The sequence below is a fragment of the Nyctereutes procyonoides genome, unplaced genomic scaffold (genome assembly GCF_905146905.1).
Source record: "Nyctereutes procyonoides isolate TBG_1078 unplaced genomic scaffold, NYPRO_anot_genome, whole genome shotgun sequence".
NCBI lineage: Eukaryota > Metazoa > Chordata > Mammalia > Carnivora > Canidae > Nyctereutes > Nyctereutes procyonoides.
The window spans coordinates 44,588,132-44,616,104 of NW_026575131.1; the positions used below are offsets into that span (position 1 = coordinate 44,588,132).

General features: G+C 59.3%; 3 protein-coding genes across 8 annotated transcripts; 1 reads left to right on the forward strand and 2 right to left on the reverse strand.

Annotated features, from left to right (window-relative positions):
* Positions 1-2,222: 2,222 nt before the first annotated feature.
* Positions 2,223-7,811, reverse strand: TMEM59L (transmembrane protein 59 like). The gene is made up of 8 exons (XM_055343874.1): positions 7,575-7,811; positions 6,510-6,666; positions 6,299-6,408; positions 4,638-4,790; positions 3,963-4,065; positions 3,307-3,424; positions 3,082-3,199; positions 2,223-2,843 (listed from the first exon to the last, which is right to left on the reverse strand). Exons 1-8 carry the CDS (start codon positions 7,734-7,736, stop codon positions 2,715-2,717), a joined length of 1,050 nt encoding a protein of 349 aa, XP_055199849.1. The 5' UTR covers positions 7,737-7,811; the 3' UTR covers positions 2,223-2,714.
* A 6,135-nt stretch (positions 7,812-13,946) lies between these two features.
* On the forward strand, positions 13,947-27,206 carry CRLF1 (cytokine receptor like factor 1). 5 transcript variants are annotated; one of them, XM_055343548.1, is made up of 9 exons: positions 13,947-14,076; positions 18,704-18,985; positions 19,309-19,438; positions 19,606-19,775; positions 20,812-20,969; positions 21,071-21,239; positions 23,283-23,470; positions 23,583-23,630; positions 26,957-27,206. In XM_055343548.1, the coding sequence occupies exons 1-9, from the start codon at positions 13,965-13,967 to the stop codon at positions 27,173-27,175; spliced, it is 1,476 nt and encodes a 491-aa protein (XP_055199523.1). In that variant the 5' UTR covers positions 13,947-13,964; the 3' UTR covers positions 27,176-27,206. The 5 variants fall into 5 exon arrangements, with proteins under 5 accessions (XP_055199523.1, XP_055199527.1, XP_055199525.1 ...); XM_055343552.1 differs by having other exon boundaries at positions 23,588-23,630; positions 26,957-27,082; XM_055343550.1 differs by lacking the exon at positions 26,957-27,206 and adding an exon at positions 24,121-24,456.
* Positions 24,736-27,968, reverse strand: REX1BD (required for excision 1-B domain containing). Of its 2 annotated transcripts, none has more exons than XM_055343554.1 (5): positions 27,391-27,968; positions 27,214-27,296; positions 26,621-26,849; positions 25,605-25,684; positions 24,736-24,966 (listed from the first exon to the last, which is right to left on the reverse strand). In XM_055343554.1, the coding sequence occupies exons 1-5, from the start codon at positions 27,652-27,654 to the stop codon at positions 24,894-24,896; spliced, it is 729 nt and encodes a 242-aa protein (XP_055199529.1). In that variant the 5' UTR covers positions 27,655-27,968; the 3' UTR covers positions 24,736-24,893. The 2 variants fall into 2 exon arrangements, with proteins under 2 accessions (XP_055199529.1, XP_055199530.1); XM_055343555.1 differs by having other exon boundaries at positions 26,621-26,825; positions 27,391-27,963.
* Between the last annotated feature and the right edge of the window lie 5 nt (positions 27,969-27,973).

The following is a 27,973-nucleotide window of genomic DNA, read 5'->3' on the forward strand; positions in this document are numbered from 1 at the left end:
ATAAAAAACCGATTAAAGTGGGGTACCTGGGTGGCTCCGTTGGTTAAGCATCAGACTGTTGACCTCACCTCAGGTTTGTTTTTTTGTTAAGATTTCATTTATTTATTCATGAGAAACAGAGAGAGAGAGAGAGAGAGAGAGAGAGAGAGAGGCAGAGACACAAGCAGAGGGAGAAGCAGGCTCCATGCAGGGAGCCCGATGTGGGACTCAATCCCGGGTTTCCAGGATCAGACCCTGGGCTGAAGGCAGAGCTAAACTGCTGAAACACCTGGGCTGCCCTCATCTCAGGTCTTGATCTCAAGGTCATGAGTTCAAGCCCCATATTGCACTCCACGCTGGATGTGAAGCCTTAAACAAAAAATTTTTTTAAAGAAAAACTTTTGGGGTGCCTAGGTGACTCAAGTGGTTAAGCGTCTGACTCTTGATTTTGGGTCAAGCCATGATCCCAGGGTCATGAGATCAAGCTCCACATCAGGCTCCGTTCTCAGTCAGGAGTCTGCTTGAGATTCTTTCCCTCTCCCTCTGCCTCTCCCCCTACTCCTCTCTCTCCCAAATAAATAAATAAATCTTAAAAAAAAAAACCTGATTGGGCAGTCCAGATGGCTCAGGGGTTTAGCGCAGCCTTCAGCCCAGGGTGTGATCCTGGAGACCGGGATCAAGTCCCACGTCGGGCTCCCTGCATGGAGCCTGCTTCTCCCTCTGCCTCTCTCTCTCTCTCTCACTCTGTGTGTGTGTGTTTCTCTTGAATAAAGTCTTTAAAAAAAATAAAATAAAAATAAAAAATAAAATAAACTGATTAAAATGTGATATGTATATTTTTCCCATCATAAAAAAATAGAGGAAAAACCTTAAAGGTACACTAACTCTAACAAAATAGAATGGGAACTGGAGTACTTCAGTCATACTGGCCACATTGCAAGGGATCCATAAGGCCATGTGGCTGTGGGTGTTGCAGAAAGAATGCTTCCATCACCGCAGGAAGTTCTACTGGGCAGCACTGATCTGCCGCTGCTTCTTACCACCACCCAGGTATCATTTCTTGGCAACATTCTAAGGGGCTGCCTTGAAACCCCACTAGGACCCAGAACAATACCTTGAGGACTCAATTGTCTCTTAATGTTGAATCCTGATGCTCATGGTATCAGGCAGGAGCTGCTCAGAATTGATGCCTCAGGACTTGTAGCAAAGGGGCTATTTGCAAAGGTGTTAGCAGGGCTGGGTAACTGACATGAGGGGGCACAGCACCCTGGGTGAGCAGTAGTGGGGATCTGTGACCATGCATAGGCTGAAGGTTGGGGGGATTCAGGGAGGGACACTAGGAAACATCCTGACTTTTCACTCTTCCTTCCTCCTACCTCCTGCCTGTGCTGATCCCTGCCCACCCTACCTTCCTCCCCGGCTGACTCTAGCAAAAGGCAGAATGCCCAAGTGGATCACCACCTCCTGGGACACAAGGCAAGGTGAAGGGTGGACAGCCAATAATCAGCCCCACTTGGTTCCCTCTAACCCCACCCCGCCCCCACCCACCTGTCACCCATAGGCCTCCATTAGCCTCTGACCACCACACCCTTCATCCCAAACTCTCCCCAGGAATCTGTGGTTGCCAGCAATAGAAACCACTTCAATTGACTGAAGCTATAAGAGGATTTATCTGGAAGGATATGTAGGAGTCTGCAGAATGGGCAGGAAGGATGGAGAGCCATGGCTGAGGCCTCATCAGGGTAGGCTGCTCCTTTCCTGCAAGACTCCTCTCAAATGCAAAGTACAGGGTAAGAACGCCAAGTCTAGATCCCTTGGATAGGGAAGGGGATAGGACCCACCATCATCACTCTGCAGTTGCCCCCAGTGAGGCAGTGTGGGACTTGATCTCCAAAAGAAAGGGGGATGGCAACCAGATGGTTGCAATGTTAACAACTATCCTCCTCAAGATTCAACTATGCATTTCATAGGAGGGATCCTAAAAGGGGAGCAAGAAGTGGTACTGACCCATCTGGGCCAAGTGAGTAGCAAAAGTCACTTTTCCAGGGACATCCCTAATCAGAAGTGTGAGATGGGCTGGGCAGCAACAGAGGGTCTGTCCTTCTGTAAGCCATGGGGAGTTCCCAGGGCTGTGCCCATCTCAGAAAGGGCCAAGTGGACATGGGCCATGGCCATACTCAGACTATTCTCCCAAGGGCAGATGGAAAGACAAACAGAAGTAGGCTCAGTCCAGAATATCTTTTATATACATGGTTTATTCCTTCTGACCCCCATGTTGCAACCCCAGCCTCAGTTGCCCTCCCAACATGGAGCTGCACCCCCACCAACTCTCTCAGGGGCCTCCTCTCTTGGGACTGGATCTCTGGAGGTGGGGTGGGGAGGAGGGAGCCCTAGCACAAGGTAGTTCCCTTGTGCCCTCAGCCCCCACTCTCCAAGGGAGAAAGGAGGAAGGCAGCACAGAACTGGGGTTTGAATACTCAAGAAGCTACAAGATAGAAGACAAAAGTAGCACACTCTGGGGGAGGGGAGCAGGGAGGAACCAAAATCAGATCCCACCCCCCCCAGTGGGGGCACGGCAATTCCAGGACCCAGAGGGGCAAAGAGCGGGACTGGGGAAAGGAGGATTGGGGGTAGAGGAGCCCAAGGATGGTCCCACCCTGACCTGGATTCCTGGGCACAGAGCAAGTGAGGCCCGAGGAGCCCGTGCACTTGGTGATGCATGGGCAGATGAAGACCTACAGCTTGGTCAGGTCCAGCTTCAGCTTGTAGGGTGGGGGGCTGTCCCCAAAGGCATGCGATGGGGGAGGATACAGGGGCCAGTCTGGCTCTACCATGAAGCCCTTGTGCTGCTCCAGGGTCAGGGGCTGCAGGGGGAGGAAGAGGGAGGGAGGGAGGGCTACTGAGCCCCCACCCTGCCAAGGCTCCTTCCCACCCCTGATCTCAAGTCACCCCAACTAAGGGTTGGCTCTGTTCCCCCCGCTTCATAAGGAAGTGAAGAAACTTGCCCAGTGTCACACAACAAGCCAGGGGACCCTGCCTCCAGGGGAGAGTGGGTGGCCCAAGGAGCAGCCCTCTCCCACCCCTCCACCCGGCCACGCCCACCTGGAACTTGAGGTGCTGGCCAGGTGCGGTCACCAGGGTGGAGCAGCTCAGCCACAGCATCACCAACACAGAAAGGAAGAGGCAGCAGGCCAGGATCCAGCGAGGGAGCCCTGAGCGCCTGGCCCAACCAGAGCCCAGAAGGCACGCTCAGTGGTCCTAGTGGAGTTTGGGAAACCCTCCCTTCCAGCTACACTCCCATCCCACCCCCAGGGTCCTGCCACCCACCGGGACATGCAACTGAGGAAGTCGTTGTCCTGCAGCTCATCAGACTCCACTTTGGCCTTACTGCTGGTCTTGACTCGGATCTTGGCCTTCCTTACCTTGTCCAAGGGGCCTACAGGGTCTGAGAGACAGGTCACCTCTTAGCAGCCCCCAGGCCACCCCCAGGAGGCCACAGCAGGCATGGAGTGGAGAAAGGAGGTCAGGACCTAGGGTAGTGGGACATGGAACCCTAGAGTAGATCAGAACCCTGGGAAATGGACTGTGGAACCCTGGAGATAGACTATGGAACCCTAGGAGATGGATCATGGAATCCTGGGAATTGGACCATGGATCCCTAGGAGATAGACCATGGAATGGAGGAAGATGAATCACAAAATCCTGGGAGACGGTCTAGACCCTGGGAGGTGGACCAAGGAAGCCTGGGAAAAGGATCATGAATCCCCAGAAGAATCACAGAACCCTGGAGATGGACTGTGAAATCCTGGGAAACAGACCACAGAACCATGGGGGATGGGTCATAGAACCCTAGAAGACTGGCCAAGGGACTCTAAGAGTTGGGAGACAGAAATCCCATTTCTAGAGGGTTCATTTGCCAAAAGGATTCCTTAGAGCAGTGGAGCCACCTGTGGAAGGAACATTGGTCTAGACCTGGACCTTACCCACGTGCACCTCCAAGGCCTCAGGGTGGGACCCCCGCCAGGTCACTTCTACTCGCTGCAGACGGGCCCCCTCATGCCCTAGGCTCTCTACCACAGGCTGGGTCTGGGTCAGGAACAAGACAGCATAGAAGAACCATTTAGAAAGGCACCACCTTGGCCCTGGGAAGCACATCTCTATGTCCCATGCCCAGGTGGCACTTAGTTCCACTGGGTGCAGAGAGGACACCTTTCCGTGGGGCTGTGGGCTGTGACATCAGGGATATAGTTCTCCGCTCGTGGGCATCTCAATTCCTCTTGACCCCATCCTTTAGCTCCTGAAGGACACTATCTAGACCAAGCCAATAGAATCACAGGGATTGGCTGAGATGGTCACATGACCCAGCCAGGGCCAATCAAAGTAAGTCCTGATTTCGTTAAGACTTCAGAGAGGTTATAATCTAGAGCCTTAGGCAATTACCCAGCTTCAGGAGGAAAGAGTTGGCCTGGGAATGCAGCCCCCACAAAGGAAAGCAGAATCAAGTCAAGGGGAGGGAGACAGCGAACCCGAGTCTAGCTGTGTCTGAACATTGATCACCTGAGGACTTTGCATCCCATGAGCCAAGAACTAATGCATCCCACATTCTGACCCTGATCACCTGCCTACCACCCTGGCATGGCCCCTGCCAGACCCCTCACCTGAAACACGACCACCTTCCCATTGTCAGTCTGCAGGTAGTACGTCCAGGTGGAGGAGACAAAGCCCTGGGCTGAGTTGACGAGGTCATTGCAGAGGGTGGAAAACAAGTCCAGGAGCGAAAGGGCCCCGCTTGGAGCTTCCAAGACCTTTCTCTGCCAAGGGAAAGCCCAAGGCAAAAGACATGAGGGAGGTGAGTTGGGATAATTCACCATGATTAGAATTTGCTAAGTGGGTTGGGGCAACAGGGCTTCATACCATGAATGTTGCATTTGGCTCACTGTTGCCCTTGGAGAAGTGGATTGCCCTCTCTGAGCCCTAAAATGGGGATGATGCTTTTCCATCATGGGGCTGTTATGAGTTTTCTACTAGACGATGGCACAGCACAAATGCCTAATATGTAGTAGCTGCTATTATTTAAATTTTCACATCATCATTCTTATTTTGACAGTGTCAGGAGAGAATTTGGAACAGAAGGGAATGATAGGGCAGCCCCGGTGGCACAGCGGTTTGGCGCCGCCTGCAGCCCGGGGCATGATCCTGGAGACCCGGGATCAAGTCCCATGTCAGGCTCCCTGCATGGAGCCTGCTTCTCCCTCTGCCTGTGTCTCTGCCTCTCTCTCGGTCTCTCTCTGTGTGTTGCTCATGAATAAATAAATAAAATCTTAAAAAAAAAAAGAAGGGAATGATAGTGCAGCATGCTTTTATGAACAATGAAGGCCTGGAGGAGGTGAAGGACAATGGGTGAAGGGGAAGAGCTTTCTGGGGAATCTCAGTCCATGGATCTCTGGATGTGATAAATGACTTCCTGTGCCTTAGTTTCCCCTGACACAGTTTCCTAGACTCACTCATGGACATACCAGGTGATCAGTTGTTATTTCTCCCTGGGGTGGGGGTGAGGGGGTTGTTCTTCCCCAAAACTCAGTTCTCAGTGCCCCTTCCCATGATAGTGACCACCTGTTCACCAAAAGGAAAGTGCTTAGACCTGCACCTGGCATGCAGTAGGTGTATTCAATAAAGTTAGCTATGATAGCTGAAGAAGGCAAGGGTTGGTCACAAGCCTTGGTGGTACTGGCTTTAGACCCCATCTCTAGGGACGCCTAGGTGGCTCAATGGTTGAGCATCTGGCTTTGGCTCGGGGTGTGATCCTGGGGTCCCGGGATTGGGTTCTGCATCAGGCTCTCTGCAGGGAGCCTGCTTCTCCTTCTGCCCATGTCTCTGCCTCCCTCTGTGTCTCTCATGAATAAATAAATAAAATCTTAAAAAAAATAAATCCCATCTCTTATACAGCCCTAACTGTGTGACCTCAGTCATTGCTTTGTGGGCACGAAATGACAGTGACACTGTCCCAGGTGCCTCTAGGTGGCACGAGGAACTTGGGACAGGCTGTGGTCAGGACTGGACCAGGGCAAATAATGGATAAACTCTGGCTGTTTCCTGCCATTTACTCCTTGTAAGGGGATGGGAGAGGAGAGCACTTCCCATATCACAGAGATGATAACTGAGGCTTGAGACAAGCCATGACTCCATCGAGGATACCCAGTAAGCAAGCCCAGAGCTGACTACAGAGCCTGGGAGATTCTGGACGTGAGTGCAGATTTGGGGGGCAGCGCATAGAGAGGAGGGGGAAGGGTCCCAGGGCCGCAGGTGGGAGGGCACCCACCTTCTGCTCTGGCTCAGGCTCAGGTTCAGGCTCCGGCTCCGGGTTCTGGCTCCAGCAGCCCTCGCTGCAGGCCTGCTGCTCCGTTTCCTTCACATAGGCCTCCACACAGGCTGGGGGTGAGGTGGGAGGGGGAGGAGGCAGAAGGGGTGACTGGAGGGTGACCCTTCCCAGGCCACCTCTCCCCACCTGGGCCCACCCAGCCAGCCCTCACCTGCTTCACACTCAGTCTGGGTGGCATTAGGCTTGGAGCTCCTTGCCACAAATCGGCAGATGGAGAAGAGGCGGCAGCCACGCTCACAAGCGCTGATCAGGACAGCCCTGTCATACTCATATGGGGACTCAGAAGGTTCCTCCTCCTCAAGCTCTGCCTGGGAGAGGAGACATGGGGGTTCAGGCCAAGGGGAGGGGCAGGAGGAGTTCTGCACTGGAAGCACCCCACTCAGAGCAGGACATAGATTCGTTGTCCTCTCCTCCTCCTCCTCCTCTCCCAAATCCAGAGAGACTGAGGTAGGGAGGGGAAGGCTAAGAATATCAGTGGGGGTTCTTAGCTCCAAGGAAGAAAGGGGGATGGACCATGGAGGACACTGGATTTGGGCAATGGTTGTAAAATGGATAAGCTGGAGAGAAATGCAACCCCCTCCGGCCCCCATATCAAGAGGGTAGGGATTGAGGGGGACCCTCAGGCCTGAGGAAGGAGGGAGGAGGCTAAGAGGAGGAGGTTCTGTCATCTTCTCTGGACCGGGAAAATGGAGATCCAGCTGGTAGGGGTGATGATATGAATGGGGGCTGGTAGCTCTTGGGGGGGGGGGTAGGGAGGAGGATGTGGAAAGAGGAGGAGAGGACCGTCAGACCCGAGGGATGTGGGGGATGGGCGCCCCTGGGTCTTTGCGCAGCAGAGCGGAGCCAGAACCGGCGAGATGGCCTAAGAAGCCTCAGTCCCCTCTCCTTTGGGGGCCCCCCCAACTCCGGATTCATCGGAGGGCCTCGCATCTCCAAACCCTCTCCCATCAGAGGGACCATCCCGCCCCTCCCCCGCGGGAGAGACAAGCCCCATCTCCATCGGAGGGACCCCCGACCCCAGCGCTCGCCTCGACAGAAGGGACTCCAGTCCTTCCCTCACCAGAGGGACCCACTTCCATTGTTGAACCCCCGTCTCCGACTCCTTCCCGCTCCGAAGCGTCCTTATCTAGCGCTCGCAAAAGAGGGAACCGCAACCCCAGCCCCTCCCCCACCGCAGAGATCTCCGGATCTCCGGCTGGCGCCGCATGCGCTTCACCTGCGAGAGCTGCGGACCAGGATAGCGGTCGCGGCACCGCAGCTGGCAGCTCTGCGTATCCCCCAGTTGCGGGGCGAAGGGGTCGCGGGCTGGCGGCGCGGGGGTGGCAGGTGGAGGCTGCAGCAGCAGCAGCAGCAGCGGCAGCAGCGCGACCGAACCCATGGCCGTGCCGGGAGCGAGGGGCTCGGGGGACGCCGGCTCCTGGCAGGCACCGAGGATGCAGCGGTGGCGGCGGGGACCGGGTCGCTGACGTCACCCGAGCGAGGCAGCCTGGGAAGGGGGGGCGGGGGGATGCGGAGAACGGGCGGGGGAGCGGCGCTGCGGCACCGTCGGGGTGCGGGTAGGGCGGGGCAGGTGGACCATGATCCCCCGCCGGCTGTCCCATCTCGGGGGTGCCGTGACACCTCTCTCGTATCCACGGGCTAGAGGACCTGTGCCAGCGCTAAAGGGCCAAAAGGAAACAAATAGAGTGATGGGGTAGGGTTTCTATTGGCCAGGGGATTCCGGGAGGGCCTCCCCGAGGAGGCAAAATTGAGCCGGCCACGCGGGCAGGGCGATCCAGGCAAAGGGAACACCGAGTGCCTTGGGGCGGGCAAGAGAGTTGGAAGAAGAGGTAGGAGGGCGGTGGCGCTGGAGCCAGAGACTGGAGATGGAGCGACATGAGTGGGGGTCACAGCACTGGGTTAGCGAAGGCCTCAGGAAGGTCTGTGGTATCCTATCCTTTGCCACCCTAGTGAGGGGGGCAGCAACTTTGTAATTGGTTTGCCCCTTGTAGGAAGCCCTCGCAAGCCTTTCTGTTCCCCCCAGCCTCGCCCCCTTCTGGCCCAGCCCTGATCCACAGGCCTAAGGGACCTAGAGCTCTCTACCCCAGCTGGGGGCCTCTCGCCCGGAGCTGAGTGGGAAGGGGCACAGAGGGGCAAGTATGTGCGGGTGGAAGTGCTGCTACAATTCCTAATTCTTGTGGGAAAACTTGGGATCGACAGGGACACTCCTGGCTTCCATAACTCCCATACTCCAAGGTGACAGATTGTAGCCCCGTGAATCTCGGTTAAAGAGGTCTCCTTCGCTTCCTCTCCATCTGTCAGGCGTGGGGGGGGCGCCTCTCTAAGGCTAGGTCCTCTGCAAAGACGACCCCCCCCCCCCCCCGCTGGTCTGCCCCGTGCAGGTGCCTGCCGAGGTCGCGCTGCCGCCCTTGTGGCTTCCATCTACGCTCCGCCCCCACAGACCCGGCGGCAGCCGCTGGAGGTCGGCGGGTCAGAGGGCGCCGCAGGTTCCGGCCGAGGAGGAAGGGACCCCGGGGGGGCCTGGCGCACCCCCTCCCCTGGCCGGCCGCGGCGCTTTCATCTCCGCGGCCTCTGCCGGCCCCCACGTGGCTTAATCAGGCGCGGCTGTGCCTGGCGGACCCTGAACATCTGGATCCCGGCGAGGCCCCTCCCCCGCCCCGCCCCTCCTGGGCTGCGCCGCTGCGACCCTGCGCCAAGGGCCTCCAGCCCGCGATTTTCGCGAAAGCGAGGGAACCCCCGGGTCTAACGTCCCGCGAGTCAGGGCCTGTGCCGTGGGAAATAGCCATTGGTTAAGATCGATGCTGTCTCCCATTTCACAGGTGGGAAACAAGCTCCAGGACCCCTCTGCAGAGCTAGGATTCAAGCCCACACATGTCAATTCAGAGCCCTGAGCGCTTAAGCTCCCTCACAATTACTGTGCTTCATTCATTCCAAACAAAGCCCTTCCCAGGTATTTTCTTGCAACAACCCCTAAGGAAGTACCCGTAGCGTTGTCTAATTTACAGATGAGGAAACTGAGGCTCGGGGTGGGAGGAGTGGGCCCAGATACAAGCGAGAGAAGCCAAGGGAGGCGGCCGGAGGTTGGAGCATCGTGCACAGGAGGCGTCGCTTAAAGCGCAACAGGAAGGAAGGACTCCCCGCATCCTCTGGCAGAAGGGGAAACTGAGGCCAGAGAAGGGGCGCTGGTCTAGGTTGCCGGAGTTGAACCAGAGGGCTGGGTTGCCGCCCCCCCACCCCCCTTTCCGCTCTACGAGGCCGCTGGGGGCGGGAGCGGAAGGAGGACTTGACCCTGGCCCCCCAGGTGAGCCCCCGCGCCCCTCCTGCCGTTCCCGAGGGAGCAGGTCCAGGTGAGGGGCGGAGGGCCGGCGGGCGGCCGGGGTCGGGTTTCAGGAAATCCGCCGACATTCCTTCGGGGCTTAAGAGGGAAAGTTGACTCGGCGCCGCCCCTCGCCCCCCCCCCCACTTCCTACCCCCCGGGGCGGCCCGGCCGGGGGCGGCAGGCGCGGGGCGCTGCGGCCGGCCTGGGCGTGAATCAGCGGCGGGCCGGGCGTCCGGGAAGCGGCGGCCGAGGTCAGGGCGGGCATCGGACAAGCGCCCTTTGTCCCTTGCCGCCCTCACCACGACCCCGCTGACCCCCACCCTCAAGCTGGGTACAGGCTGAGGAGGAGGCACGGCACCCTGGCGCCGGCGCTTGCTGACAGTGGGGGTGGGGGGGAAGGGGCACAGCTGTCACCCCCCGCACACACACCGCAGCTGGCGCCTCCTGCAACCCAGACATCCGAGGTTCTCCAGGATACAGAGGGGCAGAGAACGTAGGCCTCCGTGGCAGGGTGCGCAGGGGTCCTGACCTAGACCTAGGCGGCACTCCTGAGGTCCCACCTCCAATGCCAACGCGGTCTGAATTTTTCAAGTGCAGTGTCCAAAGCTTTGAACCTAGGCATCCCAGCTACCCAGGATCAAACTCCAGGGTAGAAATGATAAAGCCCCACCTTGTCCCGAACACAGGTCTTGAACCTAGGTTCTGCTGTCCCAACCTCATGTCCAGGTCTGGACCCACATTGCCCCTGTTTCCTGGGAATGCAGGCCTGGAACACATGGGCAGAAAATCCTATACTGAGGGGCCCTGAGCATGGGGGTCTCAGCATGGGAGAAGCAGTACTGTGCTCTGCCTACTCTCACTCGCTCTCCTTTCCTATGGACCACTGAAGGTGCTATTACCACTGCCTTTTCCCCTGTGTCCCCTCAATGCTCTCCAATTACACAGGGAGCTAGAGCTGGACGATCTCCCCCAACTGAATCCTTAGATGCAGAGTGTGCAGACTAAGAAGGAGCCCTCCCCCTGCCCTGGGAGGGCCCTCTCTTCATCTGCCCCCTCAGTACATTCCCAGCCACCTTCAAGGACTTGGGTCAATATTTGCTAGAAGTTCCGTCAATGCTGGTTCCCCTGCCAGTGCAAAAGGCAGTGGGACTGGGAAGGAAAGGGTTAAGCGGCTGGGAGCACCGAAGGCAGGGAAGCCAGCACCTGGGGGTCAAATCTCTTTCCTTAAAGTCAAAGGTATGAAGTGAAGATTACCCAGGGGATAAAGGGCTTGCTCAGGGCAGGGCTGGGCAAATGATCCTTACCCTTCTATGGGTAAGGACCAGAGAGGGATGGCTACCAGCTTGGGTCACATAGCAAGTCAGGGGTGTGGGTCTTATTGGGACCCCAAGCAGCATGATTCATTGGGATTGAATTTTCTTGCCACTTGGAAGAACTGAGAATTCCCCACCCTTCCATTTTGCAAATATTCCTTTAGCTCTTCTGTGGCCCTCACTGGGCCCAGCATGAGGTCCTAATGGCTCTCAGGGCACTCAGAGTTTTAAAGAAAAGAAGTCTCAAGAGAAAGACCAGTTTCAAAGAGCTGTGTTACAAAGACAACTTTAAAAGGTGAAGGGGATGAAGAGTGCCTGGAAAGGGGGGGGGGGCCTCTGAGGTGACACTTGACCCATGACCTGACGGAAGAAAAGGTGCTAAGTGGGGGGGGGGGAGATGTGGGGGAAACGCATCCCTGCAGAGGGAACAGCAAATCTGCAAAGACCCTGTGATAGCAACAAGCATGGTGTGTTTGGGAAACAGGGCTGCAGTGGCTGGAGCGAAGTGAGGGAGAGGAAAGGGAAAAGGAGAATGAAGGAGAAGCAGGGAGAGGAGGGGGGATAGGGTGGCTGGGCAGAAAAGACCTGCTTTGCTTCTTTTAAAAGCTCCCTCTGCCTGCTGTGCAGACAAGGGCAGGAGGGTCGCCAGGGAAGCCCAGGAGGAAGCCAGGCAGTATCCCAGAGGGAGATGGTGGGGCCTGGACCCGGATGGGGTGGGGAGAAGGGGTCAGAATCTCAGAATGGGGATGTGTTTTGGAATCAGAGCCAACAGGATTTGCAGATGGATTGGACGTGGGGGATGAGCGAAGGAGAGGGTTGTCACGCACGCCTCCAGGTCTCTGGCCCGAGCACCTGGGTGGGTGGGGGAACCTTTTCCCAAAACCCGGGGATGACTGGGGGGAGGAGCAGAGATTGGGGGGAAAATATCAAGATTTCACTCCAGGAGCCTGAAGTTCTCCAGGAGGGAGTCAAACTTTTCAGGGTAGAGGTTGTGGGGGAGGGACGTGGGTATGCTGGAAACACAATTCCAGTCCAGAACTGCCACCGCCTCTTACCCCTCTGGATCACCTGGCAGGTGGAACTATGGCCCCTTTTTTCAGAGGTGACAAACTGAGACTGGGCACCATCGCTGCTCCAAAAGAACATGCCTCCAGTGCCAGACACTGTGCCAAGGGCTTCGACTGTGGCACCTTCTGTAACATTTCATCCTCTCACAGCTGGCTGGGAGCTGCCCACTGTACAGAGCAGAAAACTGAGGCTGAGAGGCCTGATTGCATCAGTAAATAGCAGTGTACCACTCCAGGGCTTTACTCTCCCCCTTATAAGCCCATCCAGAATCGAGATCCTGGGTGTGCAGAGCCTCCAGGATCCTGTCTTCCAATCAGTCTGGGGTCTAAACTGGGGATCCAAGTAACGGGGGTGGAGGGTAGTCTTGAGCAAACAATGTGGGGACTCCTGAGTCACCCTCAGACACTTTTACCCTGTTGACTGGTTAGGGATCTGGAAAGAGGGTCGAGGCCTCTAAGGGAACCCCCCTGTAAGGGGAAGTTAGAGCCCTTCCTCTCTCTGGGCATACCGCTGGGGGCAGGGCTGAGACTCCAACCTCGGGGCTGGAGGCTCCCTGGAACTCTCATCCGCCTTAGCACCCCCTAAGCCTCGCCTTGGAGGCCAGGAGCCCTTCTATCTATCGGGCGCAGAATCGGGTGCTGCCCAAGAGGAGGCGGGTGAGGCACCCGGCCAGGAGGGGTCCCGAAACCCAAGCAGTGGCCAAGAATAATAACACCGAGAAGGATCCCAGCGCAAAAAAAAGGAAGACAGACTCTATGCGTCGCTCCCGGCAGCCGGCGTTACCTGGAGTCGGCGGGCGGCGGCCGCCGGAGCGATTACTCACTGCGTGGCGCACCCCACCCGCGGGCCGCTGAACTGATGTTTCCGTGGGGAGGGGTGTCACTGAGTCGGGGGGGAGCTCCTTACGGCTCTCCTGGGAATCCTCCGCGTCCCGCTTGCGGGACCTCAGCAAACCCCGGTTCCCGCTCCCCGGGGGCCCATTTCTCCGCGTCTGTCCACGCGAGAGCTCCCTTCTAAGGTCCCCAGGAGCCCCCCGAGGAATCTCAGCTCTGTCCTGCGTGAAGTGGACAGCTGAGCCAGGGCGAGGGCCCGGGACTCCGTTGCCTTCCAGCTTTTTCTCAGTCTTCCCTCCAGCAAAGCCTGGGACCGAGGCTGCGCGCGGAGGACCAAGGAGAGGCGGGATGAAGTGGGAGGCGGGGGGCGCTGGGCCGAGAGCGATGGGACCCGCGCGTCCAGGGCGTGGGGCTGGGGAGGGTGCGACTCTTAGGCCCCTGGGGAAGGACGGGGGGTGGAAATGGGAGCAGGCGGGGCTCGGGGACCACTCCGGGGGGGGGCGGGGCCAAAAGCTGGGGTGGGGGCCGAGACAGGATGGGAGGAGGAGCGGGCCTGGGCCGGGGGCCGCAGGAGACACTTAGGGGCACAGGGCTGAGAGCAGGGCGCAGGGAAGTGGGCAGGGGTATGGAAGCGGGATTGGGGGAGCCAGGTCTCAGATTGGGGGTGGGGAGCCTGGAGCTGGCGGGGTTGGAAAGAGAGTTCTCAGGCTGGTAGGGGCTGAGTGGGGGCTTCCGGGCCGCGGGACAGGGCGCGCGCGGTGCGCGGCGGGGCGGAGGCCGGACGGGTGGGGCGCGCGGTGCCCGCGGGCGGGCGGGCGGCGGGGAGGCCGGTGCGGGGCCCGCCGCCCCCCCGGGGCCGGGCCGGGCCGGGGGCGGGGCCGGGCGGGGCCAGCGGCGCATTAGCGCCTTGTCAATTCGGCTGCTCAGACTTGCTCCGGCCTCCGCGCCCGCGCCCAGCGACGTGCGGGCTGCCCGGCCCGCGCCCTCCCGCGCCGGCCTCGAGCCCCGCGCCTGGAGCCGCCGCAGCCGCCGCCCGCCGCCTCCTGCCGCGCGCCCCCGGCAGCGCCGGCCCCATGCCCGCCGGCCGCCCGGGCCCCGCCGCCCAATCCGCGCGGCGGCCGCCGCCGCCGCTGCCCCTACTGCTACTCTGCGTCCTCGGGGCGCCGAGAGCCGAATCAGGAGCCCGTGAGTACCCGGCGCCCTGTTCCCTTCTTCCCGCCTGGGCCGAGAGCGTGCGCCCCGGGGGCAGCTGCGGGGGGAGGGGGCGCGGGCGCCACCTGGACGGCCCGGGAACAAAGGAAGGCGCCCCCAGCGCGGCCCTCGGGGCGCCCTCACCTGCAGGGCGCACGGCGCGGTAGTCCCCCGGCCCGAGGGTCCGGCTTCCGCGCCCTAGGCCTTCTTACCTGGGCCGGCCGGCCGGGGACACCCGGCCCTTCCCCGAGGGTCGAGGGGCCGGCGGCCTGGGACTCTCTGAACTCCGGGACGCGGCGGGTGCACGCAACAGCGCCCGCGGACTCGCAGCCATAGAGATCGAGGGGCACCGCTCCCGGGCAGGGGCGCACGCGGTAGGCGCGTTGGGTGCTGGTCCTGGGCGGCCCCCCCACCAGTGGAGGGATGAGCCCCGCGACGAAGGCGGGGCGCCGGGAGGGGGGCCGCTCTGGCCGCCTGGCGCGCGGCCCGGGGTCCCCGGGGACGCGCCTCTCCGCGGGCCGGCGCCGCCGCCCTCCCTTGGCGGAACCACGAGCGCGGGGGTCCGCGGAGTCCTAGCCACTGGCGGGCTCGGAACCATTCCTGGCCAGGCTGCAGGGGCTGAGAACCTCCAGCGACAGAAACCTTTGTGAGCGAGTGGGTGAGAGGGAGAGGGAGCAGGAGCCAGCGAGTCCGGGCACCGCGGGCCCAGCCTTGGTGGTTGGGGGGGGGGGGGAGGCTAACCGGGAACCCACGGCCCCGCAGGCCGAGACCCCTGCCCTGTCAGGAGCTCCTGGGCTGAGGCTCTCTCTGTCGCCCCACCCGAAGCACACCCCTTCCAGGACACCGTCTCTACATCCAGACCCTCTCTGGGACACACCCAGAGACACACAAAGACACACTGGCTTGTGGCCCGTCACCCTCACCCTCAGATGAGCGCACACTGCATCCCAGATGCACATTCGCACACCATCGGGGCACGCGCACACACATTCCATCCCTGACACACACACATTCGTGGTCACATACATTCCGCAGGGGGAGGCAACACAGGGGTACACATGCAGGCATTGCCTGCCCTAGACGTTCACAATCGCTCTACGCAACCCCATCCAGGCGCGCAGGTCGATGCGGGCCAGCACACATTGCTCCCCAGGCCATCCCATACTGCACAGAGATGTTTGCAAGTTTCCTGTGGTTCTCCTCCAGAAAGGACAGGGTCCGGGCACCCCCTGGGGGCACTTGCTGAAAGCCCAGCATGCCCAAGGCGCCTGGGCAGGTGGGGGACTGCCCCAGGCCCTCCTGGGGTCCCTGGCAGCTCTGCTAGGCAGTGAGCAGTGCCTGTAAAGGCCACTAAGAGTGGCTGGCTTTGTTTCCCAGCCCATAGAGCATCAGGCAAAGGTGGCGGTGGTTGGGGGGGATTGTTGTACGTGTGTTTTTTCCTTTAAGGGGGAAGAAATTAAATAAAAGATTCTCACACCTCAGCAATATGTTTCTACTTACGGTGTGTCTTAGCACCTGACCAGCAGACCGGTGGGTCGTAAAGTGTCTGCAGGTACCAGCGGGACAGGAGATGGGGACCCCTGTCGGGACCCCGGGATAGAGGCCACCCTCCTGCCTTGCTTGCAGAGAATCTCACACTTTTCCCTTTTAAAACACATGGTGTTCCTTTTTAATAACGGCAGTGGCTCCAGATTGGGAAGGGAGAAAGAAAAAACTTTTAAAGGCCCCAGCTCTGTGTGAAAGGCAGGGAGGCAGGGAGCAAGGGGGGTGGGGGTGGCTGTCCAAAAGCTTAGCTCAGGGATCTGCTTTGGGGAGCCTCCTAGGAGGCCCCCCAAACCAGGCAAGGGCCCCCACAACTTTAGTGGGCTGTTCCCAGCTGCTTCGACTGGCTTGGAATGTATGCATCCAGGTCCCTAGCGCCTCGGCCCATTGTTTGGGGAGGCCTAAAGGGAGTTGGGAGCCAGCTGGGACCCCAGAGCTGGGAGGGGCTGTAATCTTAATAGTTCCTAGGTGCTGCAGTGTGCTGGGCCCTCTGGACATCATGATCTCATCTCATTCATCTCCCCAACAGGTAGAACTTATTTTCCTCCCATTTTATGGAGGAGGAAACTGAGATCGGCAGAGGGGAAACCAGTTGCTCAGGTGCTCCAGCTGGGATTGGCACTCATGTCCCAGGAGAAATCCTCCCTCTGACCTTTTCTGGTGGAACTTGGTGGGGGGTGGGAGGGGGGGAATTGGCCTGTCCAGGCCTGCCTGGCCTTGCCCTCTCGCCCTGTCCCCCGCCCAGCCCCAGGAGGGCAGCTGCAGCTGCTGGCAGGCAGTCCACGCCAGCCCAGGCCAGGCGGGTGTGGCAGAGGGGCAGTGCCCCCCGGCCAAGACCCCCCAGAGAGCCCCTTCCTGGCTAGACCACGCTGGTGGGGGGGGGGGCAGGAGGGGGCGGGACCTACCCCCAAAGGGTTGAGAGTGGGTCTGGGGTCTAGGCAGGCCTGGCCTTGCCTTCCCACCCTGCTGGGGGGGCCCAGGCAGGAAGCGGTGGGTGGGCCGGGGCAGAGACGCTGGCACGCCCGAGTTCATGCCGAAGGAATTCCGAATTAGCGGGCGGCTGGCTGCCTGGGACCTCCGGGGCGGCCCCCTGGCCCCCGCCCCCGGCCGCCCCCGCCTCCTCAGCTCTGGCCCGCTCAGCCGGCTCCTTCGCACGGACGCTGAGACCTCCAGCGAGCCCTGGGCCAAGCCCCAAACGCAACTGTGATCCCAGGCTCCAGCAAGAAATGGCCCTCAAGCCAAGTTTGCCCCGGAAAATTGTCAGAGCCGGCAGGGAGAACCGTGTGCACCCCACCTTGCCCATCTGGGGCAGTGAGGGCCCGCACAGGGCAGCCACAGGCATTCAGAGTGTCTCCCAAGGGGCCAGGATCACCGGGTCCTTGGCTGCCATCTCAGGGAAACTGGGTTACCTCCTCCCTCCCTTGCTGCCCCTTTACCCCCCCTCCTGCAGTCCCTTTTTACAGCTGCCTGGGGATCCTTTTAAAATGTAAATTCTCCCCCGTGCTGAACTCTGGAATAGCCCCTCCCAGCAGGTCTGGCACTGCTGACCTCCCAGACCTCATTCCCCACCACTCCTGCCTCAGGACCTTTGCACTTGCTGCTCCCACTGTCTGGTCACTCTCTCCTAGACATTTTCGTGGTTACTTCTTTCACTTTATTCAGGTCTCAGCTCAAATGCCTCCCCAGATAGGTAGGCCTCCTGGGCCATTGAGCTGCCACCGCTACCATGTGCTTCACTTCTCCCTTATTTATTCTTAGATATTTGTTCTTTTTCCTCTTGCTCCATTGGATTCAAGGCCCACAAGGGGGAAGAATTTTGAGTACCTTGGTCACCATTGTGTGCCCAGCTCCTGGCAAACTGTGGGTGCTCCATGATGCACGAATTAATGAATGAACAAATGAATGAATGAGTCCTCGCAACTGCTTGTGGTGCAGGGAGAGGCCCCTTCCCACATGCTCAAAGAAATAAAGTGAATGGACAAGTTTGCTGGGGGCATTTGAACCCAGGTCAGCCTGGCTTAAAAGTCCCATAGGGTTGTCCTTAAAGACAGTATTTTCACTCCTCTCAAGCATGTGATTGATACCATGGTGCCCACTTCCCAGATGGGGAGACTGAGGCTCAGTGAGGGGTATCAGGGTCTCAGACTGTGCAACCCCTGTCCCTTATCTGGACCTTGACTTCTTGGATAAAAAACAGATTCCTCTTAGGTTCTAACCTCCAGAAGGGGAAGCCCTCGGCATCCCTGAGACCCTCATGCCCAGCTCAGTTCACACACAATCCTGTTTAGGAAGTTCACTTTCCATCTTATCTTCACAGTGGCCCTAGGGATCATGAGCTTTCTTGTTCCCATTTTGCAGATTAGGAAAAATGAATTGAAGGAAAGAACAATGATACCAAGTCCCTCAAATGGGGGTTGGGTACCAAGAGTTTGCCCCTTCAGTCCCAGCAACAGCACAGAGCAGAACTCCGAAGACTGACAAAATCTCACTTTAAATTAGGTGCCCTTTTCTCATCCGGTGACTTTGGGCAAGAGGTGATTTCTCAGAGCCTCAGGTTTTTCATTCATAAAAGAAGCAGGATTCTAGTAAGAGTCAGGGCACCCCTTTTAGGAAGCATCTCCTCCACCAGGACCCACTTACAATGTGTGAGGCTCTAGCGTTGTCAATCTTGTATTTCTAATTAGCAAAAATAAAATGAAATTTAAAAAGAAAAAAAACCCAGAATGTAATAGTGGTTGGAACTATATGCAAAACAAGATTTGCTTGAATCTGAGTGGGCATTTATGTCTGAGTTTTGTGCCCACCCCTAGAGCCCTAGCAAGTCCTTGAACGAGCAGCTTGAAAGACCTAAGTTGTGGAATCGCAGTCCTGGGGCTGAATCTTGGTTTTGCCAACCAACCTTGAGCTGGTCACTTGGCCAAAGTGAACCTCAATTTCCTTATCTGTAGAATGGGAGACAATAAAAAACAGCTCCTTTGGACGACTGCCAGGAGACCTGGAGGTCCTGGCCTGGTGCGGAGGAGGCGGGGCTCAGGGCCACTCCATCTCAGGCCTGACAGGCACTCCTCTCTGACCCCAGACACAGCTGTCATCAGCCCCCAGGACCCCACGCTCCTCATCGGCTCCTCCCTGCAGGCCACGTGCTCAGTGCATGGGGACCCGCCAGGCACCACGGCTGAGGGCCTCTACTGGACCCTCAATGGGCGCCGCCTAGCCCCTGAGCTTTCCCGCGTGCTCAATGCGTCCACCCTGGCCCTTGCCCTGGCTAACCTCAACGGATCCAGGCAGCAGTCAGGCGACAACCTGGTGTGCCACGCTCGTGACGGCAGCATCCTCGCTGGCTCCTGCCTCTATGTTGGCTGTAAGTGGGCCCCCAGGATAAGCGGGGTAACTCTTGGGAGCAGCATCTCCCTCTGGAGAGGGGAATGAATCATGGGCCCTCTGGCCCAGGACTGAACAGTGGGCGTGCTGGCACAGGTTGAGAGGTAGGGACCGCTGGGGTGGAACTGAGAGCCTGGAGCTGCCACCCCATCCCCAAGAGATTCCAGGCAGGCTGTCATGCCAACATCCGCTCTGTTCACCCTCCTTCCACTCGAAGGTGGGGGCTTAGCTGGTGGCTAGCAACTTCTCCATCTGCCCAGGGCTGATCCAGACCCTCAGCCCCCTGCACCCCCCCTTCCCCAGTGCCCCCAGAGAAACCTTTCAACATCAGTTGCTGGTCCAAGAACATGAAGGACCTGACATGCCGCTGGACGCCGGGGGCCCATGGGGAAACCTTCCTCCACACCAACTACTCCCTCAAGTACAAGCTGAGGTTGGTGGTGGCCCTTGGGTGACGTGTGTGCCAGCCTGGCTGTGAGGCCTTGGCAAAGCCCACCCTCTCTGAGCCTGGTGTCCTGTCTGCGCTTTGGGGATGCCATGGGGAGGTCTGGGAGCCTGAAGGGACCTTCGTGTGTCCTTACACCCCCTCCTGCCCTGCAGGTGGTACGGGCAGGACAACACATGCGAGGAGTACCACACTGTAGGACCTCATTCCTGCCACATCCCCAAGGACCTGGCTCTCTTTACACCCTATGAGATCTGGGTGGAGGCCACCAACCGGCTGGGCTCGGCCCGCTCTGATGTGCTCACGCTGGACATCCTGGATGTGGGTGAGCGCCCCCACCAGCTACTAGGCCCACGAGGGATCCTGCGCCCCCTCTCTTAGCTCAGCTCCCGGCTGCAGCTCCAGCTCGTTGGGGCTGGGAGGAACTAGGCATCCACCCATAGGTCCCCAGTCCCCTAAAGCAGCCAGGATACCCCCACTCTGTGGAGAACACCTGGCCTGGCTGCCTCCCCCTCAGCAGCCCAGGTGTGCAGGAGGGGGCCCCGGGGGAGCTGGGAGGGGGCGCCCAGGTCGGGAGGCGCCCCAGGAAGCCTCAGCCTGGAGATGGGGGGGGTGCGCAGGCGGGAGGCAGGAAACGGATGATCTGCGAGCAGAATTGGGCCTAATCTAATTAGGGTGTTTCTCAGCCCCAAGCAGGCCTGTGCCTTAACCCTTTCAGACCCTTACTAAGGCCTCAGGGGGAGAAGCCAGACCTCCATGCTGCCCATGGGCTCCCAGAAGGATCCCCCAGAAGGCCTGTAGCCACTCCCCACCCCAGTCTGCTTCCTGCTCTGCTTCCTCGAGTGCTGAAGCTGCAGTGGGCTGGTTCTGAGCCTCAGTTTTCCTTCTGCACCACCAAGGCTGTCATATTGAAAACCTTTGTAAAGTAGGAAAGAACTGGAGGTGCAGGTGGGCAGGGGGGGGTCAGGAGGAGCTTCCCAGGGGTCTGGCAGCCTGCTGGCCCCCTGGCCTCCTGGGCATAATAATAACAATGTCATCAACCAGGCCCTGTCTGCTTTTACATAGCTCCCTGAAGATAGGATTATGTTTCTCCTGTCACAGATAATAATGGTGATAACAGCTAACGTTAATTGAATGCTTCTAGGTGCTGAGTGTTTCCCAAATATTATCTAATGTAATCCACCCGTCCTGAAGGGGGAAGTGGGAAGAGGGCAGAACCGAGGCAGGTGCCCCCTAAGCCATGTGCTCTGAGATTTTAACCAAGCCCCTTCACCTCCCACCTGGGTCCAAGGACAGCTGAGTGATTAAGCCCTGCCCTGCCCCATCCATTCCCCCCCCGCCCCCCCCCCCCCGTCTCTCAGTGACCACCGACCCCCCACCTGATGTGCATGTGAGCCGCGTCGGGGGCCTGGAGGACCAGCTAAGTGTGCGCTGGGTTTCCCCACCGGCCCTCAAGGACTTCCTCTTCCAAGCCAAGTACCAAATCCGCTACCGAGTGGAGGACAGCGTGGATTGGAAGGTGCCTGACACCCCCACCCCCTACCCCATCCCACCCCGAGCCTCCCCCCCGCCCCCCGCCCCCTGCCCCTGCCCTGCCTCTGACTCTGCCATTGCCACCAGGTGGTGGACGATGTAAGCAACCAGACCTCCTGCCGTCTGGCCGGCCTGAAGCCCGGCACAGTCTACTTCGTGCAAGTGCGTTGCAATCCCTTTGGCATCTACGGCTCCAAGAAGGCAGGGATCTGGAGCGAGTGGAGCCACCCCACGGCTGCCTCCACCCCTCGCAGTGGTGAGCACCCCAACAGGCCTGGGTGGTCAGGACACCAGTCCCAAAGCAGCCAAAGCCTTCATTTCTTTGTTTCCTCCAAGAGAGCAGAGGTGTCAAACTGGTGGCCCTTAGGGGCCAAATGTGGCCCTTGGATCCATTTTCTTTGACCTGTCATTTGAAAAAAAAAAAAGTCTGACCTTGCAGACATTTAAAAACAGGAAGTCTTCACACAACTATCCTAGGTTTCCTAGAAAAATTGATCGTCTAGGAAATGTTGGGGCACCTGGCTGGCTCAGTCAGAAGAGCGTGCAACTCTTGATCTCCGAGTTGTGAGTTGGGTGTAGAGTCCTTACACCTCTACGTTGGGTGTAGAGTCCTTAAACATAGAATCTTCAAACAAGGAACTTTAACAGGACACAGTCCCCACCAGCCCCCATTACTCACCACTCTCACTCCTGAGTTGCCCCATCACCACCTAGCCCATTTTGGCCTCCTGTAACCGCTCCTTAGCCCCTAAAGCAAGTGAGTTTGAGACCTCTGCTCTGCTTCTGAGGCTGATCGGCTGCCAACGTTTCTTAGGATGGGCCTTGAGTTCCCCTTCTGATCAAGGTAGGGGGAGGGGACCATCAGGAGCCTGGGTCTGACTTCCCTTGCCAGCTGGGGTTTCTCTAAGCCCATGATCCTCCATCCTCTCCATTATGAGATGGCATGAAATATGTTAAACATCTGACCTCAGCTTTTCCATCTGGAAAGTGGGTACAATAATCATACCCACCTCGGGCTGTTATTAGGGTTCAATGAGATAGCCCAAGAAAGTGCATTCACGGTGGGTGCCCTCTAAGTGTTTGCAGGTGGTTACTAAGGCTCCTATCTCCTGCTCCCCCATGGCTTCACCTCAAAGGAACCTCCTTTTCTCAGGTGAAGACACAGGCCCTAGGATGTTCAGCCGCCCACTAAGGTCACACAGGGATTCGAATTCAGTTTCTTTGAAGTCCGGGCCCATGCTCCTGGGATGATGGGGAAACTGAGGCGCAGAAGGGGTCTCAAAGCCAGACAAGGGCAGAGCCAGGCTCCAGCCAGTTCCCCAGCCCCCATCCTGGGCCCCTCCAGGTTCTGGAGGTGGGCGGGATCTAGCACCGCGGGAGGGGCCTGCGCCTTGGCCCCTGCTCGTGCCCAGCACCTGCGATTCTTGCACGGGAGCCAGCAGGCGGCTGCGTCCGCTGGAGAGGCTGGGGAGGCCGGGGGAGGCCAGCAGGGGCGGTGGGGGCCGTGGCCGTGCCAGGGCCTGTCAGCGGGTTCCCGGCGTTATTTATGACGTGAGGCCGATGTCCTTATCTGCCGGCCTGCTAGGGGCTGGCTGCGGCCGACAGCTGGACCGACAGGCCGGCCTCCCACCTGGCCCTCCCAGCCCACTCCCCATCCCACTGGCTCCCGCTCTCAGGCTAGGCCCCCGCCCCCCGGGGGGGGTCTCCTCTGTCTCCCTTCATCCCTCTGTCACTCTCTTCCCTTTTATCTGTGTTTTTGCCTTTTTTGGTTTCTATGTCCCTCCATACCCATGGCCTCTGCCTCTGCCGGCTTCAGCCCTCTCTTGATCGCGCCCTTTCCTGTCCCTCTGCATTTCCTTGGCCGTCCCCCATTTCTTTGGCCCTCCCCATGTCTCCCCCTCTCCTTGTCTCCATCTTTCCATCTCTCTCTGTCTCTCCGACTCTCTCTCACTAGTGGCGCGCTCTCTCTTTCCCCGTCCCTTGCTCTGTGTCTGGGTCGCATCCCTCTGGCCCTGGCTCCTGTCCTTCTTCCCCTCCCTTTCGCTCACACCTGGCTCAGGCCGCGGGAATCAGGTTCCTGGAGGAGCCATGGGGGAGGAGCCCCCTCCTTCCCCGCCTCCCACCTCTTCAGGGGCTCAGCTGGGCCGCTGGGCCGGGCGGTGGAGAGGACCCGATCCCAGAGACGCGGGGAGGGAGGTGCCCCCGGGAACAGAGTCCCGCGGAGCGGCGGAGCCTCCCTCTCCTGCCCTCGCGCGCCCTCTGCCGGGTGCGCCGTGACACCGCCGCTCCCCCCCACCAGAGCGCCCGGGCCCGGGCGGCGGGGCGTGCGAGCCGCGGGGCGGCGAGCCGAGCTCGGGGCCGGTGCGGCGCGAGCTCAAGCAGTTCCTGGGCTGGCTCAAGAAGCACGCGTACTGCTCGAACCTGAGCTTCCGCCTCTACGACCAGTGGCGAGCCTGGATGCAGAAGACCCACAAAACCCGCAACCAGGTAGGAAGGAGGGACCCACGGGGCGAGGGATGGAGTGGTAGCGGCAGGGAGGGAGTCGGACTGGGGCGGGGGCAGGACCGCAGCCCCCAGACACCGCCTCCTTCCTTCCAAGCACAGGACGAGGGGATCCTGCCCTCGGGCAGACGGGGCACGACGAGAGGTAAGGGGAGCCCACCCCAGCTTGGTGGGTGGGCAGGGAGGGAGACAAGGGCCCCTCCTGGTGGCCACGGGCCGAGGGCGCCCCACCCTCAGCCTTAGAGTTGCTGAGATGGAATCCCGTTCTCCATCTCTTATTTATCAGCATTTACCTAACACCCAGTGATTGCCTGGTCCCTCGGACTTTAGTCTAGTAAAACCATCTGACCCCCCATGATGTCCAAAGTGGAATGTCATCCTCAGGAATGAACACACCCCAGTTAGCATGTATGAGCACTTATTGCATGCTCACCCTATGCCACAGGACGCCCCATGGGACAAACAGATATTCTTATTTCTCAAATGGGGAAACCAAGGCCCTGAGAGGGGCAGTACCGAAGGTCACCAAGCTGAAAGTGGCAGAGCCAGCACCTGAACTGGGGCTTCCTCAATTGCTCTGTGGTACTGGCCCCTCCCAGGCTCCCTGCTTAGGTTGGCTTCCCCTCTACCTGCAGGTCCTGCCAGATAAGCTCTAGGGACTGGGGCCACCCTCCCTGCTGCGTGGAGACCTGGGGGCCGCACCCAGACTGGGGGCTAACTCTGTACCCTCACCTCAGGGCACCCAAGCACCCTTGGCTTGGAGGAGCTGGGGTGGGTATTCTGAGGGAAACAACATCTCTGGCCTCCATGTGAGGCCATCCTTGGGTGCAACTCCAGTGGGGGTGTGTGTGAGAGTTGGCTAAGCTGCCCAGAACCCCTGCCAGGGCTGCGGGTGAAGAAGGGTCATTACTCCCCCCCCCCCATCCAGGACCCCTACAGAGTCTTTTTAAATAAACAAGCTATTTAGGTGCCCTGATTGTGAAGATGTTTGGGGCTGGATTGGCCCAGGGTAGGGGCTGTAGAGTTTAAGGGTTTAATGACCCTATGGGATTGGAACCTTTGCATCCCAGAATTTCAGACTCTCCAGAATGTGAAATATCTGGTTTTAAACTCACTGGAGGTTGTGATTCAAAACACCAGTTCTACCATCAGGGAGCAGGGGGTCTTGCACCTACCATCCCTGGTGTTGTGGGGCCTCCTTCCCAGGGACACCCAATCCCAGCACCCTAGGACAGAGACAGTGGAGCAGCTGCAAATGAAGGGTCCTTTATTGTTGGAGTCACAGCAAATTCAAGGGCGGTCAGCAACCTGGTGGAGCGTGACCCCAGCCATCTGACGATCCAGGGGTGGGCTGGGTGCCATTCACCCCATTTCCCATATCCCATGGCATGTCTCTGGGAAGCCACCATCACTCGGCAGATTCTGCATCAAACCTAAGGTCCTGAAGAACCTCGCTGATCGCTTCCATGGTTTTAATTACCCTACAAGAGTGGATGGGAACTATAAATAAAACCCAGATGGGGCGAATTAGCCACCACTGCGCAGCTCCTAGGGGGCTGCGGCAAGCCCCAGGTCCTCCTGCCTGCGGCCAAAGTTCCAGGCAGCATCAGTGGCCAAAAGGACAGTTTGGATGCCTGGGAGGAGGGGTGGTCTGTGGATGAGAGTGGGCAGAGAGAAAAAGGCATCTTGGGTGGGTGCCATCCGAAGGTTGTGCTGTTACATAGCAGATACTGAATGGGAGTGCAATCCTGTGTGCCGGGGGGGAGGGGGTGGTGCTGGAGGAAGGAACATGCAGGCCTGTGTCTGGTGGACCTGGGCAACCATGTCCCAGCTCTAAGTCAGTAGGATTGGCATGTGTGAAGGTGCCCAACTGTGTCCTAGAAATGCACAGGGAGTCTGGTGTGAAATTGCAGGGTGTGCACTGGGGTAATGTGTGCCCTATGTCTGGGAGCCACCAGGTAAGGACTCCAGTGTGCATACCCTAAGGATTGTGTGCACATTCAGAGGGTCAACCCCGGATGACCGAACCAACCCCGGGGCACTCCTGGCTGGGGATGGGTGCCTGGAGGTGTTGCCGCGCAAATCTAACACCACCAGCCCACTGGGAGGGAGTGCTCACTTCATCTTCAGCTGGTGCATCTCCAGGGTGTTCTCCTGCTCAGTCAGCTCTGGTGCCCCCATCAGCTGCAGCAGGGCCACCTGGTATGGGTAAGAGGGAAGATGTCACAGCTGGCAGAGTCCCTCCCCTGCCCTCCCACGCAGATTGGGGAGGGAGACACTGAAGCACCCAGAAAGGCAGCCAGGACTGGGAATCTCAAGGGGCGGTGCTTTGCACGGTAGGGGCTCCGGAGGACGACTGAGTGGGCGGGGCCTAGAGTTAGTGGGCGGTGCAACGTGGGTGTGGCCACATGAAGGCGGGGTATGGGAAGGGCGGAGAAGGCTCAGCCAGGAATTGGTGACTGGAGTGGAGCAGGCCTGGGCCTCATAGTCTCAAGGATGCGGCAGGGCGTTGTTATAATCCCAGGGTGGAAGTCGGCCAAACACCTAGACTGGGATTGGGGTCTCCTAAAGCACCGTGGCCCGGAAATCCCAGTTTAGAGTGCGATGTGGGCGGGGCTTCGCGTGGGCTTGGTCTGGGAATAGCGTGTCTCGTTCTGCATTGGCTGTCGGGCCAGAGTAGGCGGGGCCTTGGAACCCCAGGGGAGGAGTGGGCCCAGAACCTAGGCTGGGATATAGGGTTACTCAGGAGGGGGGGGATACCGTGGAAATTCACACTCTCCAATCTGCAGGGGGCTGGAGGCCCCGGCGAGAGGCAATGGGAGGAGCCAAAGGGGTAGGAGCGTAGTGGGGGCGGACTCTGGGCATCTGGGCAGAGGGCTGGGGCTGCAGGAGGGGCTGACGTGAACTCGGTGTATCCTGGGACTAAACAAAACCTGAATGACCTGGAGATGGACAGGAGAGGTCAGGGCACGAGAATCCAAAGTGAAACCTTAGCGGAGTTTTGAGGTGGGGCAGGAGGAAGTGGTGTCTGGGGCGCCGGAGGGCTGGATTCTGGCCCCTGCCCCATGAGGCACACAGTGGGCCCCGACAGATCAGGCACTGTGTAGGGTTACAGGGGCTGGGGTGAGGCCTCACCGTGGCCAGGCGCGTCTGCTCCAGCTGTTGCAGGCTGCGCACGTGGCTCGCAAGCAGCGGCTGTCCTCTGGGCCCGGCCAGCTCGGCCTCCACCGCCAGCACCTCCCGCGAGGCGGCGGCGAACGCCTGGGTCACCTCGTGCACCGTGCTCCGGTAGCGCGGGAAGTCGTGGGGCGGGCCGCTTCGCAGGTACTGGAGGTGGCCTCTGCGGCAGGTGGGGGTCCTGAGGCTACGCCCCCCAGGCTCTCAAGCCCTGCACCCGCACTGACCACCTAAAGGCCCCCAGAAAGTGTCCCTGGACCCCAGAGTTTGGAGGACGCTCTCTGACTCCCGCAGGGTAACCGGAGATGGGCCCACTCCTGCCCTTGGGGAAGGGAGAGACGCCACGCGGAATGGCCCATCCGGCAGTGGGGCCGCGCCCTGGGTCCCAGAGGGGGAAAGCAAGGATCTGGTCCCCCAGCGAATCCTGCCCCACCTCTGACAACGCAGCCGCACGCAGCCGGGACCCAGCTCCGACCCCAGGCGTGCCCATACCCGGAGTCCGCAGGGGGCTGAACTCTGCGACCCCCGCCCACCCCTACGCCCGCACTTACTCCTCCAGCCGGCGGAAGGCCTGTGCGCGCTCAGCCTGCAACTGGTGGATGCGCTGCACCAGCGCCCGGATCGGGGCATCTTTCTACGGAGCGGGGGGCATGGCTGGGGCATGAAGCCGGAGCCCCCAAGCCTGCACCGCCCACCCCGCACCTGTTCCTGCTGGAGCCCGGGCTCACCCAGGGCCACGCCGGCTCCTCGCGCTCCGGGACACTGGCAGCTCCGGCAGTAACGGGTACCGAGGGAACAGCGGAGTCCTCCACGGCCTTGGAAGTGATCATGACTGAGCAGCCCCGGCCTCGCCCAGGACTAAGGTGTTCCACTGCGCCAGGCGCCCCCTGCAGGCCCGGAGGTCCCCCCACCCCAACCTGTGGTCCCCAAAAGGGAAACCTGAAGATCTCGAAAAATAAGGAGCGAAGACAGTGAAGTCTTAGCCCTGACATGCTCCACCCATTCCCCTGCTTGTTCCCGTTGAAGGCTTTTTTTTTTTTTTAATCGTGCCTGTCCTTGAATATAAGGCTCTGTATACAACAGGGCTGTCCCTAAATTTGTATACATTTATCCCAACATCAACTTCATTTCAACCCCACATCCTGTCCCCACCCAAATAAAACAGGGACCTCGTGTGGCCCAGTGATTGTCTGCCTTTGGCTCAGGTCGTGATCCCTGGGTCCTAGGAGTCCTACATTGGGTTCCCCATGAGGAACCTGCTTTTCCCTCCGCTTATGTCTTTGCCTGTCTCTCATGAATAAATAGCCTCTT